The sequence below is a fragment of the Peromyscus eremicus genome, chromosome 11, assembly GCF_949786415.1.
Source record: "Peromyscus eremicus chromosome 11, PerEre_H2_v1, whole genome shotgun sequence".
NCBI classification, from domain to species: domain Eukaryota; kingdom Metazoa; phylum Chordata; class Mammalia; order Rodentia; family Cricetidae; genus Peromyscus; species Peromyscus eremicus.
The window spans coordinates 69588793-69604845 of NC_081427.1; the positions used below are offsets into that span (position 1 = coordinate 69588793).

The window sequence follows — 16053 nt, forward strand, 5'->3', positions numbered from 1 at the left end:
ATTCAACAACAATAATAAATATGACATTTAGTGTTATGTGCTGAGTAATCTAAGCGAGAAATAAAGTCGAACAAATATTATTAAAAAAGATCTGGAAGTCCTTGTTGCTGGTAGACTTCCAGTTCCAACATATGGGGCTACATATCTGTTGCCCACGCTGAGCAGGGCAGAAAGACATACTCTTCCTTCCTACAGAGGGAAATAGAGTGGATGAACCAGGCCTTGCTGAAGGCCGACACAGCCAACTCTGGGAACCTAGGCAAAGCCACTCTGTTTGGATGGCCCAGTGTGCAGAATCGCTTGGAGAGCATTCTCTTGAACCTGTCATCATGGCCCAAGGACTGCCATGTCCTACAGGATAAGAAGGATGAAGTAAGTTGAGGAATTAATGAAAGCAAAAACAAACCAGATCTTGCCTCAAGTTACTGTTTGCAGATTTCCATCTGTCTTCACATTGGCAGATAGAAACCTTTTTTATGAGCCTTCACAGAGGCCTGGGCACCTTTGGGAGCCAGAGCTGGAGCTGTGGCCTTGCCTTGATTTGAACCTTGGGCTTGGGTTGACAGAACAAATGACCCTTGGTCATTGTACTGGCTGGTTTTATGTGTCAACTTGACACAAGCTAGAGATATCAAAGAGAAAGGAGTCTCAGTTGAGGAATGCCTCCATGAGATCCAGCTATAGGGCATTTTCTCAATTAGTCATCAGTGAGGGAGGGCCCAGCCCATGGTGGGTGGTGCCATCCCTTAGCTGGTGGTCCTGGTTCTCTAAGAAAGTAAGCCAGTAAACAGCACTCCTCCATGGCCTCTGCATCAGCGTCTGCCGCCAGGATCCTGTCCTGTTTGAGTTCCTGTCCTGACTACCTTCAGTGGTGAACAGCAATGTGGAAGTGTAAGACAATAAACCCTTTCCTCCCTAACCTGCCTTTTGGCCGTAGTGTTTTGTTGCAGCAACAGAAACCCTGACTAAGACAGTCATGTAGCTTCGAATCCTCTTCCCAAGCCTGGGGTGAAGGAGAAAAGCAAGGCCTAGATCTGCGGCTGGAGCCCTTGGGCGTCTTGGGCTTAACCGCCTTCAGCCTCACGAGGGCCTTCATGGCCTCTGCACGGCACTCCGCCTTTGCGTTGTTTGCCTGCCTCTTCCTCAGGCCTCTTTCGTGCTTCTTGGCAAAGCGCATGTTCCTCAGGAACTTGGGGTCGACCCCCTTAGGAGATTCGTATCCTTGCGACTGTGGTTTCTTGGCGCCATTTCTGTGCCATTGTGAGGACTGGTTGTGTGTGGTGGTTCTTGGACTTGGCCATGTCTGCATGGTAACCTGTGGCTCCCGAAGCTCCTGAGACCGGAAGAGAAGGAACAACTTGAGGAATTCTTCCTAGCCATGCATTCCTAGCGTCCTGGGTAAGACAGTGAAATGGGCCGGAACACAGTGCGGCTCAGCCCTGCTTCTGTCGCTAGAGGAAAAGGAAACATGCTTTTAAATCAATCCCCTCCCCCACCCCTGTGTGTTTTGGATGAGTGTGCACGTGCATGCCTTCATGGATAACATTTTTGGGTTTGTTTTTGCAAATATCAGTTTGCAGAACTATTCCAGTATAGAATTTTTATCTGTTATATGCATTCTGCTTGTGTGAAATAAACATATTTATAAACCATTGGAAGCTAAGGGATCTGGAAAGCATGAGTAGAAAGAACTAACGCCAACCGCATGTGGTAAGTCGTTGCTGGGTTCCTTTCCGTGACTGAAAGTCACTGGCGTGTCCGGTTGTGTTTGCTCTACTTCGAAGCCAGCTTTGGTTTATCCAGGGGTTCTGGTTGCTCATGTGTTGAGCTGAGCTGAATAAAGATGGTGGAAACCACTGCATGAGAAAAGGACAAATAGCCCATGAGGTGACCTCCAGGAACGCCTGGGGAAGACTGAGGGAACGCCTGGGGAAGACTGACGCTGCTCAGGGTTGGCGATTGGGAGTGCCTCCCCTGGGCCCATTGTGACATGGGCTCACGACGCCACTGGGTGGATATTAGTAGATAAATATTGATGTTGAAAGTGACCAAGTTGAAACCAACATAGAAGACAAAAATATGAACGTTTACTTATTTGCATATGGATGTGGGTGGGAGTGTGCCTGCCACAGCATGCCTGTCCTTAGAGAATAGCTTGCAGTCATTGATTCTCGCCTTCTGCCTTGTGGGTTCCAGCGACCAAACCCTGATCGTCACGTTTATATCAAAGAGCCTTTACCCAGTGCACCATCTCACTGGCCCATAAACAAATGTGATTTATTGTCATAACAGTTGAAAAATCCAGGGTAAGGCTGAATCCGAAAGCTTCATGTTGGTTACTGAGACATTGCTTCTTCCCATCTCTTGGCTCTGTCTTCATCTGAGCCGGCTTCATGTCATTGTGAGGGACGATTGCCCCAATCATCACAGTCCAACATTGACTCAAGCACCATCTTGATTTTGATTCCCCACACCTGGCTTATGTGGTGTCATTGTGAGGGACGATTGCCCCAATCATCACAGTCCAACATTGACTCAAGCACCATCTTGATTTTGATTCCCCACACCTGGCTTATGTGCCCATTACTGTGGTTATCTTGGAGTCTAGGACCGTGCCTTAAAAACTTTGGGTCCTCAGTGATTAGCAGAGGGATTATACAATGTAGAATAGTCTCTCAAAATACAAATCCTGTAGCAAGCTGTATGATATATTTCTGAAAGCATTCAATTTATATTTTAAGAGCTACTCAAATATATTTCAAATTTTACTTTTTATTTTTTTTCTTGTGGAATTAGGTGACTTGAATAGGATGAACATGATTGCTAGAATTTAACAACCTATGCCTTTGTACCTCTGTGTTATTAAGACAAGCCAAACATCATAGTTCCATCTGGGAAATAAGCAAGAATGAATGTTAATTCTCCAGTCTCTGACCGTGGTAAGAGTTGTGTTGAGGGATGAGCCATCTATTGGCAGCAACAGTTATAATTTCCTCTGAGTCATACAAAATGAGAGTGGGAGGCATGAGGAGACATGGTAGTTGGGGATGATTTGAATGCTCTAGTACTGTGCCATTATGGAGAGAAAGGAGGATGTCAACAAGGCTAAAATTGTTATCTTACGATTGTAGCAGAATATGAATTATGTACTTTGTAGGCTTTAAACATATGTTGTTGAAAATCTGTTTCATAAGGAATTTAAAATAAGTATTCCAAAAGGGCATGTACAAATTTTTATCAAACCTTAGAGGAAAAAGTGATCTGAAATGTAGTCATATTTATAATAATATCATTTACTAACATTTGGTCTTCTGAGTTTAATCAAAAGGGGAATTTTCATGTGTTCTCTTTATAGTGTGATAGCAGAAAATGTTCTTAGTTACTCTGGAACACATAGTGTTGTGCTTTAGAGTAATTATGCCTGCCTTCCAAAGGAAACTCCATTTTCACTGCTTTGGTTCATCTTTTATCTGTTCAGATGCCAGCTCTGCCCCAACACCCTTTCTTACAGCGTGAAAGATGAAAGCAAACAGATGGAGTTACCAGTGATGTCATGCAGTTGGAGGCACTTCCAGAGGCACTTTCTGTTATGCCTGTTTGTTCGTTTTGCATAATTTCAAAACTCTCTGACATGGACCAATTTAAAATGAATTTCCTGAGATAAACGTAAGATCTGCGTGCTCTAATTGCCTGGGAGGTTGTAAGAACCCAGTGTTTGAGTTCACTGGTCTTGATATGAAGAGGTGTTGTTAAATATTTAAAGTATTGGAGGGGACCGCAGCGTCACAAACACCTCCAATGCTCGTTAGACCTATAAGGGAAAACTTTCAGAAGGCCATGGCAGTTTGGGGTGATTTACATGACTGTAAAATATGTGGATGTTTGCAAACATGTATAGCACGGTCAGTCTATTAAGAAGTGAACAAGTAACTTTTAGGAACGAATTAAGAGGCTGTATAGAAAGTTTCTGGGTAGAAATTCTGGCCAGAGACTCCAGGAATAAAATCCTGCCTATCCACTGACTTAGCTGACTGACAGAGTATGCTAACTAACCCATAGATGAGGCTAATGGTTCTTGAATCTTCGTAGAGATACTGTGGGAACTGAATGCATTTATATATATAGCATTTATATATATATAAAAAGTGCTCGGGTAACAATGTATAGATAAATATTTGTTGTTGTAATACTATTAGGTTGTTACAATTTTTTAAAGATACAATGGAATCTTTTTTTCTTTTTTATTATTAAGAAATTTTCTGTTCATTTTACATACCAATCACAGGTGCCCCCTCTTCTCTCCTCCTGCCCCTCAGCCTTCCCCCACAACCTGCCCCCCATTCCCACCTCCTTCAAGGCAAGGCCTCCCATGGGGAGTCAGCAGAGCCTGGTACATTCAGCTGAGGCAGGTCCAAGCCCCGCCCCCTGAACCAAGGCTTTGTAAGGTGTCCCACCATAGGCACTGGGCTCCAAAAAGCCAGTTCAGATGCATGGAATCTTAAAGTACAGTACCAGAATAGGTAGAAAGAAAACAAGGAGAAAGCGTATGATAAGTTCCCATCTGTGGCTTGGAAAAATTCAGGAGGTAACTTACAGCTACAGATGTGGCTTTTACATAGCCCCACTAAGACCTATTTCTCACAGTTTATGCAGTGTGTTTGTAAGTGTACCAAGTGTATTCTGCACTTGCATTAGAATAAGTAAGGAGTATTTTAATAAATAATCAAGGACTCAGCCTCCATCTCTTGGATCAGGGTTTCTGAGTGAGAGCTGGCTTTGTACCAAGTTCAAGGGGTAACGGCTTTGAGAACTGCTGGGCTTGTGTGTGATGTCCTTTCCCTAGGCTGTCTTCCCACTTTCCCTCTTGCTCACCTCGGCACTCACGTGACCATTTCAGTTCTGCCCCTCCAGTCCTAGGATATCTCCTGTCCAAGGTCTGAGGTTTGACTCTCTTCACATCATAAAGCTGCTCTTTCTCATCACACCTGGGGTGTGAGTTGCCCCTCCCCACCCTTCCAGTTCTTATTATTTTCATGACCTCTAGGTCCTTTCTTTCCCATAGTTTGTCAGAACTGCTCTGTGAAATCTCTCTGGCTTGAGAAGCTTAGGGACAGATTGAAAAAAAAAGACAAGTCCCCGGCATCTCTGACCCCTGGCCTATGTCTGTTCTCTGGACTCCATTTGAACTCTGTGTCTCGGTTTGGGTGATTTTACGATTAAGTGGCATGTAAGACATGGCTAAGCACTCTGAGAGTGCTTGTCACAATACACCGGATGGGCAATATTCCAGTTAAATTCTAAAATGTATTAAGGATTCATACATTTGGTACTCCTTACATAGAGAGTCATGTGTAGCCATGTAGAAATACCACATGTGTGGAATTTCATTGCTTTTTGGCTAAGGAAAGATTGAAAGGAAGCATTTGGCTCCTGGAGTAGGTAACGCTGTGACTGTGCTTTAGAACACTGTCCTTTAGAGTACACAAATGTGTTATGTTCGTGTGACTGGTCACATAGATCCATTGGAATCTTAACGATCCGTGAGATAAATAGCTCTCATTTTTAGAGGTGCATCTACATTACAAAACAACAGGGCTTCCATGAGGCCACTGCAGGGTTGTGCTTTTCAAAGCTCTTGAATCACATGCAGCTAAAGTGGGAACAACATTTCCATCTCATAAACACATGAGTTGTAGTACAAAGAAAGAATGGGAGTTATGGAAAAGGAGCACATTTGGCTGACTTTGCTTATTCTAAAGCAACTCTGACATTGTTCTAAGCAGGGTTGGTAGTTTAGCTAATAAAATTAGTGGAAGAAACTTAAATCTTGGGAATTTACCTTTGTGGAAGGATTGGCAGCTTCAAATAATTATTTTTAAAACTTAGTCAAGGAAAATGTAGACATTAACCAAGAAATCAATCAACTTTAAAGTTTATCTTCAACTATTTAGTTTTGGCTGTCACTTAACAAGTTTTATTTAGGAAAAATGGATTTAATTGCTTTTGCATGGTGTTGTTTAGGTTTTTCTTAGATGAAATGGTAAGTTTCAGTAAGTTAAAAAAGCAACTATTTTTTCCGTATTTTAATAAAAATAATTTGTATTAATGTGTTAGGATGTAAAATTTTCTTTTCCTTTGTTTTGATTTTTCGAGACAGGGTTTCTCTGTGTAGCTTTGGCTGTCCTGGCCTCAAACTCACAGAGATCTGTCTGCCTCTGCTTCCTCTCAGGATTTTGCTGGGATTTTGCTACATGTATACATTATATAATGTTTAAGTCAAGTTACTGAATTATCTTCCTTTTGGTGATATTTATCTTCCTTTTCAAAATTTTAGCTTTTAAATTTAAATAATGTTTCTATTTTTTATTTTTTAAAATTTATTTATTTATTTTTTTGGTTTTTCGAGATAGGGTTTCTCTGTGTAGCTTTGCACCTTTCCTGGAACTCACTTGGTAGTCCAGGCTGGCCTCGAACTCACAGATATTCACCTGCCTCTGCCTCCCGAGTGCTGGGATTAAAGGTGTGTGCCACCACTGCCTGGCTAAATTTAAATACTATTTTATTAACTGATAATTTTATACAATGTATTTTGATTACCCATACTCCTCAACTCCTCCCACCTTCTCTAACCTCAATTCCAGACCCACCACCTTCGAGTTTTCTTCCTTATTGTTTCCACTGTGTGTTATTGTGCTGCTCTTAGGAGTGGGGCTTGCTCTGGAGTGTGGTTGACCTACCAGGAGTCACATCATTAAAGAAAACAGACTTTCTCCTACTCAGCAGCTATCAAATGTCATTAGCTCCAGAGCTAACTGTGGGATTTCATGTTGGCCTCTGTGCCTCCATGCTGGAATTTTGTCTGACTGGAGTTCGAGCAGGTCTTATGAACACCTAGAATGCATATGCACTACTGCCTTGTGTCTGAACAACACCATTTGCTTGAAGTGACCCACCGCTTCTGACTGTTGGCTCCAAACAATCTTTCCTTTCCCTCTTTCCCAATGGTCTGCAAGCCTCGTGGGGAGGGGTGTGATATGAAAGTGCCGTTTACGGTTGAGTACTCCACGGTCTCTACAGGTTGACTAGCTGTCATCTACTGCAAGAGGGAATTTTCTCTGATGAAGGTTGAGAGATGCACTAATCTATGGGTATAATAGTGAGTCATTTGGGGTCATTAGAAAAACAGATTTAATTAAGTTGACTTTGTAATTATCTTGATGTAGAAGATAAATGCAGAAAGGTAGTTTTAAATAATAAAAAGAAAAACATAACAAATTATGATTTTTTTTAGCTCCTATCATCTTACATTGAAGTTGGATGTTTTAGTAGTTGATGTATTTATGCCTGCCTTAATTTCTTATTATTCTTTGTAACACTGAGAACAAAATCTAATGAGAATAGATTATTGAGCTTTATGACTTTGATTCTTGTTTTCTCTAGGGATGATCTCTTCATTTTTATTAGTAAACCTGTCAGCTTTGCTCATCTCTGTTGTATTTGGAGAAGCAGAAATAAGATTTGCTGGACAAACAGAATTTTTCGTTAATGAGACAAGTACCACAGTTATTCGTCTTGTCATTGAGAGGACAGGAGAGCCAGCAAACATTACTGCCATTGTGTCGGTAAGAAAGGACCGCAGCCCTAGTTTTTAAAAATGATATGCATGTGACAATTTTTAGTTTCAGTAGGAACAAAGTTTTTAAGTGTTTGAGGTTCCGAGTCTGAGTTTCATTCTGAGAAATGATCTGGAGAATGAGCTGTTGTATCTAAGCCTGTCAGAGGTTCAGAGAATGCCCTGGTGTTACTATGGACATTTGACATGTGTATTTTAAAGATAAAGGCTAATTATCTTTATATGTCATTTATATGTTTATTTTAAAACAAAACTATTTTATTTTGGGTAATTTGAATCATATAATTAGTCATTCATTGTGAGGTGACTTAGATAAAAATACATGCAATATTTAAAAGATACAAATGACAGGAAAGGGAAAGAAACCCTGAGTTCAGTTAGAGTCATTGTTGTTGGAGAAATGAAGTATATTAACTTAATTAAAAATTAAGTAGATTGTGTAAATTCTTTATTATATAAAGTTTGTTGGATTGGATGTTTAATGTTATGTGTTTGTGTCTATTTTTATCCAGAAAGAAATGTCATATAACCAATAATGATATTGCTGTATTAGAGGCTCAATGTACTTAAAACTTTGGGAGCAAAAGTAATGTGTGTGTTTGTTGCATGTTAGTTTGTGTGCACATGTACATATGGGTGCATACACACACACTTGTGTGTGCATAGGCCAGATAAATGTCATGTGTCTTCCTCTGTATCACTCTCGCCTTTTTTTTTTTTTTTTTTTTTGGTTTTTCGAGACAGGGTTTCTCTGTGTAGCTTTGCGCCTTTCCTGGAACTCACTTGGTAGTCCAGGCTGGCCTCGAACTCACAGAGATCCGCCTGGCTCTGCCTCCCAAGTGCTGGGATTAAAGGCGTGCGCCACCACCGCCCGGCCCTCGCCTTATTTTTAAAGAGAGGGTTTCCTTCTAGACCTGCCACTCACTGGTTGGCAAGAGTGGCTGGTTAGTTACCACCAGGGATCTTTGGTATCCACCCCTCCCACAGCACTAGGGTTGTAGTTGAGTGGACTGCTACCCTGGGCTTTTTACCTGATGCTGAACTGAAGTCTGCATGTGAACAGGGCAGGCTGTTTATCAGCTGTTCCATCTCCCAGCTCTAAGTGATTCCTTAAGAAATAATGTTAAATTACGTTGTAAAATATTGTAAAAAGAAAAAGAAAAGAAAAGCTACTTATAAAATAAAAACAGGGTTATAATTTTGAACATCTTAGTTTCTGTTCAGTTTGATGTTTATGTAGATGTAACCAACCGTCTTATTAAATAAGAAACACAGAGCCGATTCAGAGAAGAAAGCCAAGAGGTCAGAACTAAGAGCCTTACCCTTCTTGCTTCAGCCAAGAGAGCTCTCCGAAAGGGGGGCCTACTTCCTGTGTGTATGTCTTTAAATAGTCTTTCTGTTCTGCCTTCTCATTGGTTGTAAACCCAAACATGTGACTGCCTCGCCACTGCCTGTATGTACAGCCCTCCAGGTCCTCTATGGTATTGAGATTAAAGGCGTGTGTCTCCAATGTTGGCTGTATCCTTGAACACACAGAGATCTACCTAGCGCTGTCTACCAGTGCTGGGATTAAAGGCGTGCGCTGCCACCACCGCCACTCTCTTGCTATGGCTCTAATAGCTCTGACCCCCGGACAACTTTATTTATTAACATACAATTAAAATCACATTTCAGTACAAGTAAAATACCACCATATTTCCCCTTTTTTATTTTAATAAAAAGAAAAAAAGAAAAAGGTTATAACTAACAAAAGAAAAACTATATACAAAAGTACAATAACTATGTACAATATATACAAGTAATGAATATCTAAACAATGTCTAGTCCATTTGTATTTGACAAATTCAAAGAAAATAATTTCTTTGAATTTATTTACCAAAATAATTTTGGTAAGTCCAAAATGTATCTAATTCACTTTCTATCCTAATTAATCTTCAACTATAACTAACTAACCTTCAACTATAACTAACTAATCTTTAACTCCCTCAGAGACCCAAGAAGGAAATAATATTAGCTAACAAAAATAAAAACAGGAAGTGCATGCAAGCAACTTCTAAAAAATTTGTGAGTTGACAGAAACATCCAGCTGCCTGGACAGTCACCTGAGGTTTCTCCACAGTGTTGGGGCATCATCTTCAGCCTATAGGCTTATCATATCTGACAGACTCATTTGTGAAGTAGAATGTACACAAGGTCAATAGTTCAACCTCACATTGGGTGAGAGCAGTCCATGTACCAGAAACACCTGAATTCCACTAGTGTCATGTCATGATTTAGGATTTTAAATTTTGGAAATTGTTGATGGTTTTTCAATTTAGCTGTTAATTTTTTTTGGCTGTATATATACACGGCTTCATCTCAGCATCCCGTTCTTCTCCACATCCCTTTATTAAATGTCAGTCTACTATTGAGAGGCGTGAGCTTAGTTACTCTTCAAGAATAACTGTTTCAGCTGTTGTTCCATTGCACATCAGAAGCCATCGGCCCACTGCCTGTTCAGCTGCCTTCGAAGAAAAGGGCACTGTACCTTTTCCGAATTGCGAAGGCCACTTCAGGGATGGTGCCATATTGTCCTGGCCTCAGAAGATGCCTTTTGATAAAGCCATAACCACACTTGTTTAGGCAAGAATCAGTAGTCCTTTGTTTCATGTCCTGTCTGTCCATTTTGTCCTGTTGATTCGAGGATACTTTGTTGTCCAGTGGCTAACTTTTGCCACAATGAAAGTTAACTCTGTATGCAGTTTCTTTAATGTCCATATGTTCTCTGAAGTAGATTAATTAATTAAATTAATTAAATTAAATTAAATTAAGATTTAATGTCCATATTTTCTCTGAAGTAGTATAGATTTGCTGACTGTGTTTCTAGTTCTGCTGTGCACTGTGTTTGACAGTCTTTTGATGCAGTTTACCTCTTCCAGGTCGCTGTACTTTGCTTTTCTTGCTAGATCATTGTATTCTAAACACTTCTCCATTGCTTTTCATTGATGTTGCTTTCAGGTTTACCATCTATAGTGAATGGCATCTGGAGAATTGTTTATATACATGACTATTTCCCTGTATTTTTGGTTGATTTTCACAGAGTAGATTAATGTGTTTTTATGTATGCTCAGTCCCTCTTGATGATTCTTTCTGAAAGGCTGCCACTTTCCATTGCAAGTTATAAGAACTAGTTATCCAACACCCACTCAACACTTTCCAACTTATTTTGATTTCTCAACTATTTAAAACTTTTTTTCTAGCCGGGCGGTGGTGGCGCACGCCTTTAATCCCAGTACTCGGGAGGCAGAGCCAGGCGGATCTCTGTGAGTTCAAGGCCAGCCTGGTCTCCAAAGCGAGTTCCAGGAAAGGCGCAAAGCTACACAGAGAAACCCTGTCTCGAAAAAACAAACAAACAAACAAACAAACAAAAAAAAACCACCTTTTTTCTAAATAAATTAGAACTAGATAATGACTAAACTTTCTCAAAAATATGTTCTTATTTCTCATTTGTGCTAAATAATTTTCCCTAGAGGTTAAATTATTAATTTTTTTTTTTTTTTTTTTTTTTTTTTTTTTTTTTTTTGGTTTTTCGAGACAGGGTTTCTCTGTGTAGCTTTGCGCCTTTCCTGGGACTCACTTGGTAGCCCAGGCTGGCCTCGAACTCACAGAGATCCGCCTGGCTCTGCCTCCCGAGTGCTGGGATTAAAGGCGTGCGCCACCACCGCCCGGCTAAATTATTAATTTTGAGCTCTGGTGAAAGAAATGTCATTTGAATTTGTACAATGAATTGTTCCTTTACAATATTGTAATTGCCACTCTGCTGTGAGTCTTACTAGCAATCTTGCATCCACAGATTAAAATATTAGGAAGGTTTTTAATGATTAATAATTTGAGATGCTAAAAAATTGCGTCTCTATTTCAGTTGCCGTGAATAGTGTAAGTATAATTCCAGGTTGAAAGTTTTGGATGTAGGATTTTTTTTAACCCATTGGGAGAACAATAGCACTGCCTTGATTTTACAAGCTGCTTCCCACCTCTCCTTTTTTTTTTTTTTTTTTTTAAAGATTTATTTATTCATTATGTATACAGAAGAGGGCGCCAAATCTCATTACAGATGGTTGTGAGCCACCATGTGGTTGCTGGGAATTGAACTCAGGACCTCTGGAAGAACAGTCAGTGCTCTTAACCTCTGAGCTATCTCTCCAGCCCCCCCCACCTCTCCTTTTTAAGAGTTTTAGCCATAATTTGTCCTGCTAGGCTGTAGTCTATACCAAATCAGCTAAGAGACAGAGGAAGAAAATAGCATTGCTTTTCTATTAAATTATTAGTGTGCAATTAACTTTGATTCCACTATATTAAGAACTATTTTATATGTAATGATATATTTCTGTGATTTTCTTTTTTTATAAATAATTTTTATTATATTTATTTATGTGTGTCTATGGACACACAGGTAGAGGTCTGAGGACAAGTTGTAGAAGTCAGTCTCTCCTTCCACCATGTGAGTCCAGAATGGACCCTAGGCCATCAGGCTTGGCTGCAAGCACGTTTGCCCCTGAGCCATCTTGCTGACCCTGTGATAATTTTTCAGAAGACGAGTAAGACCTGTTGCCGAACGTTTGTCTTTGACTATCCTATTAGAAATGTCAGTGCCGCTTGATCTGTGCCTGTCCCCTCAGCTGCTCCCGGGAGGGTCAGTCTGGCTTGTCCAGATCCCCATTAAGTGAGGATGTTCTCTTTTGCACGTGGTAGCTGAATGGCGAAGACACTGGTGACTTTTTTGACACGTACGCTGCGGCGTTTATCCCCGCGGGAGGCACAAACAGGACCGTGTACATAGCAGTGTGTGATGACGATCTTCCCGAGCCTGATGAAACCTTCACTTTTCACCTGACATTACAGGTCAGTTCATTCTCCTCAACTTTGATTCATAAAACATCTTTTAACACTTGGAAATCTGTTCTATTAGTGATAAGCCAAGGGATATGTATCACGGTGGTTCTCATAGATCTCTCTGACAGATGGTCAGCGGCGTGGGTGAGGGTTTGTTTATAGGAGCATGTGCTCCTTGCCAGTGGACACGTCACTGAGGAAAATCTCTACCTCCCCCAAAGCTGTTAACTGCCTATAGATTTTTAGAGAGGGGTGGTTTATTCACGCTCTTAACAATTGAAGACAGGGGTTCTGCCGAAAGATTATTTTTCTTCTAATATTTAATTTATTAATTTGTTTGTTTTCACTTTAGAAACCCTCAGCAAATGTGAAACTTGGATGGCCAAGGACTGCTACTGTGACAATACTGTCAAATGACAATGCATTTGGAATTATTTCCTTTAGTGCGGTATGGTTACAGTGGGAAGACTAATGGTTGCAAGATACTGCTGCGGTCGGTTTTCTTCTAACCCGTCTTTCCTGCTGTCGGCTAGTGCTAGTCTGTCATGGTTTTTGATTAAGTCTGACACTAACTCTGTAGGTGCTCTGCATTCTGTGTATTTACACTGCTGCACACTGAAGGGTGTGTGCTCAGGGTCCACACTTACAATAACCCTTTCTGTCCATTGACTCATTCGTCACCTGTTGCCTGGCCTCTCATGTGGATGTGCGCGTGGGCTCGTATGTATGTGTGTATGTATGTATGTATGTATGTATGTATGTATGTATGTATGTGTATGTATGTATGTATGTATGTATGTATGTATGTATGTATGTATGTATTTCAAATGCCACTTAAGGAAGTCTGGCCTGTTTTCCAGACTCTTCTGTTTGTCTGGAGTAACTGTGAAAGGAGAAAACTTACAGTAAACTTAAGATTAACCTGCAGATGTGATAGCTCTTCCAATTCAATTCTCATGTCAGTTCATATTCTCTTATATTGAATATCCTCATAACAAGTCATATTCTTTTAAACTGCATATCCTAATATTCAGTTCTCTTACTAATTCATATTTCATTGAAGTTAATACTCTGTCTCTTCTCCTAAAATTCTGTTCCGTTTACTGCCCCTCCTTCATCAAGTTCTTGTTCTTCTAGCGAATTCCGTTTTCAGAGGGTTTCATTTTTAGAAGCAAAAACACAGGACAGGTCTCTCCGAGAGAGAAAATGTTTCCAGCTCCTAAGCTGAAATTAAAGGTTGTCTTCAACACTACTGGATCTGGATAGCAAGTTAGAGGCTATAATAATCTTCCTGATAGTCTTTTTGAATTCTGTTGCTAAGCAACATCGAGAAATCTGATTCCACAGCCTCCAGCTTTTTATTCGTTTTCCATTTCGAACACTCCTGCACTTGTATGCATTATGTCATGGTTCTGTAAAGTTATCTTTAAAACAAGGCAAGCTATAGATAAATGTGGTCTTGGTGCTTGAGTTATCTTATTAAAAGGGGTGTTTTCCTAACCTAAATTTAGTAGACGTTTGGTAGTCTACCATGTACCGTCATTCATAAGTGTTGATTACATTAATTAGGACTTCTTGAGTGAAAGGATTGTCGGGGAACAAGTTCTCCGTCTAATTTCTTCACTACCCACGAGGCTCATACCGATTTGTTTGAAACTTGTTTTTCTTTTGTTTTGTCTCCTCTCTCCTCTCTTTTCTCCTGACCTTATGCACCTTATGTTATGGGAATGAGTACTAGTCTCTGGGGTTGGTTGAAGTGCTACTAAGCCTCCTCTAACAGACTCCATATGAGCTCCATGTCACAGAAGGTCCTCAAGGCTGCTTCCATCTCTAGCCTTTCAACAATTATATTGGTAATGAACATGGCATTGGGACAGTGGTAACAGCCAACAGTTATTAAATACTCAGCATGTGTCAGGAAGCAGGAGAGACTCTTGATGTAAGTTACCTCATCAAATCTAATCACAAACCATAGAGACAGGTATTCCTATCCCCATTAATGGATGGCTATGACACTGTCACTCTTAGAGATGTCCACTGCTGCCCTAGTACATGCGCTTCCTTTTTCCCTCATCTATCCTGTGTTTCAGCCAACCTAAAACAACATGTTTCAACATTTGAAGTCTTCCCTGTTTTTCCTCTGAAGTGATTTTCTTTCTGGTTCTGAATGTCATTAACAACTGTCTGCTTTTCAGTGACCTTCTGACTAATTATGAGGCAGGAGTGCTTGAGAACAAGTGGCCCCAGAGAACCACTAGCTTGGTCTTAAGAGCGTAACTTCCTTTTGTGACCTCCTGGGCCCTGTGAGCATTCTAATTTATCATCCTTTAGCTAGGTAGCCCTCAAGATTCCTTAGAACAGATGCTAGTTATGCCAGGAAAACTTGTTTATTGCATGCTTTGTTTTCTCTTTACATTGTTCTTCTAAATTCCTTTTTTTGTCATCTACAGTTTATCGATGCTAGAAATACACACTGTAAGAGTACAGTCTGAATTGATTTGCATTTCTAAGGTAGTCATTTTTACCACCTCCTGCCTCTGATCCATGCCTGGTTGCCTTTGCTCTTGCCCATAGCCTTCATCAATCTCAGTGGCTGAACCAAGGAGCAGAAATGAATCTGTGCCCCTTACTCTCATCAGGGAAAAGGGGACCTACGGAATGGTCACTGTGACTTTTGATGTAAGTTTATTTTGAAATAATTTTAGATGATAACATGTTAATAGTCTGTATCAGATGATTGCAATTTAGATAACCAAAGTCTTCTGTATGATAAATATCACACCCACTTAAGATTAATTGAAGACGAATACTTTTGCTTTTATAAACTTCATGGTTAATAGTGAAGTGTTTCCCTTGCTGCTGGCATGTATTAAGTTCATAGGAAACTCCCCCCTTCCTTCCCATCCCTCCAGGCTTCCTATGCCCTTGCTCTCTTTCAAATCTTCTTTAACTTCTTTAACTCTGCTTCTTTAACTGTTGCTATGGTTAAATATGCCCTTTTGTTTAAGCAATTATAGGCAAAACTTGTGGCATTTTGTATTGCCATATACTCTGTCCCTTACCCTGGTAACTGCTGCAGTTCAGAGCCGTCCTGTGCCCGCAGCACTCGGCCTCCCTCATGATCTTCATTTTTTCTCTATAATACCTATCCCCATGCTGTGCTGCGTATTATCTTACTTGTCATTGTTGTTGTCTGTTAACTGTAAGTTCCACATGGGTGGAGCTTGTGACAGCTTTTATGTTTAGGACCTAATGATAAGGCACATGCTGCTCACTAAACACTTTAGAGAATGAGGTTACACATTCTTCCCTCTCCCCTGCAAAGTAGATACTCTCTTGCTTGCTTTAAAGATGAGGAAAATGCTGCACAGAGTTGTTAAGCAGCTTGCCCAAGGTCATACAGCCAGTGATGGAGCTGGAACTAGATCCCATTTCTTTAGGGAATTTACTGGTCTTCAATATCTTTCTTCTCAGGATGACATGTTTATACAGCTTTCCCCTCAGGTTTATTGTAACAGTTAAAAAAATCCCAAACCTTAGAAAACACA

The 16053-nt window shown here is 40.4% G+C and overlaps 1 protein-coding gene across 1 annotated transcript in view; it reads left to right on the forward strand.

Annotated features, from left to right (window-relative positions):
• The first annotated feature begins 2908 nt into the window (after positions 1-2908).
• The window catches only part of Adgrv1 (adhesion G protein-coupled receptor V1), a 474255-nt gene continuing 461110 nt past the window's right edge, over positions 2909-16053 (forward strand). The window contains exons 1-5 of the mRNA XM_059276309.1: positions 2909-2939; positions 7441-7622; positions 12365-12514; positions 12858-12953; positions 15080-15184. Coding sequence (XP_059132292.1) covers positions 2909-2939; positions 7441-7622; positions 12365-12514; positions 12858-12953; positions 15080-15184 — 564 coding nt within the window. The remainder of the gene's footprint in view (positions 2940-7440; positions 7623-12364; positions 12515-12857; positions 12954-15079; positions 15185-16053) is intronic.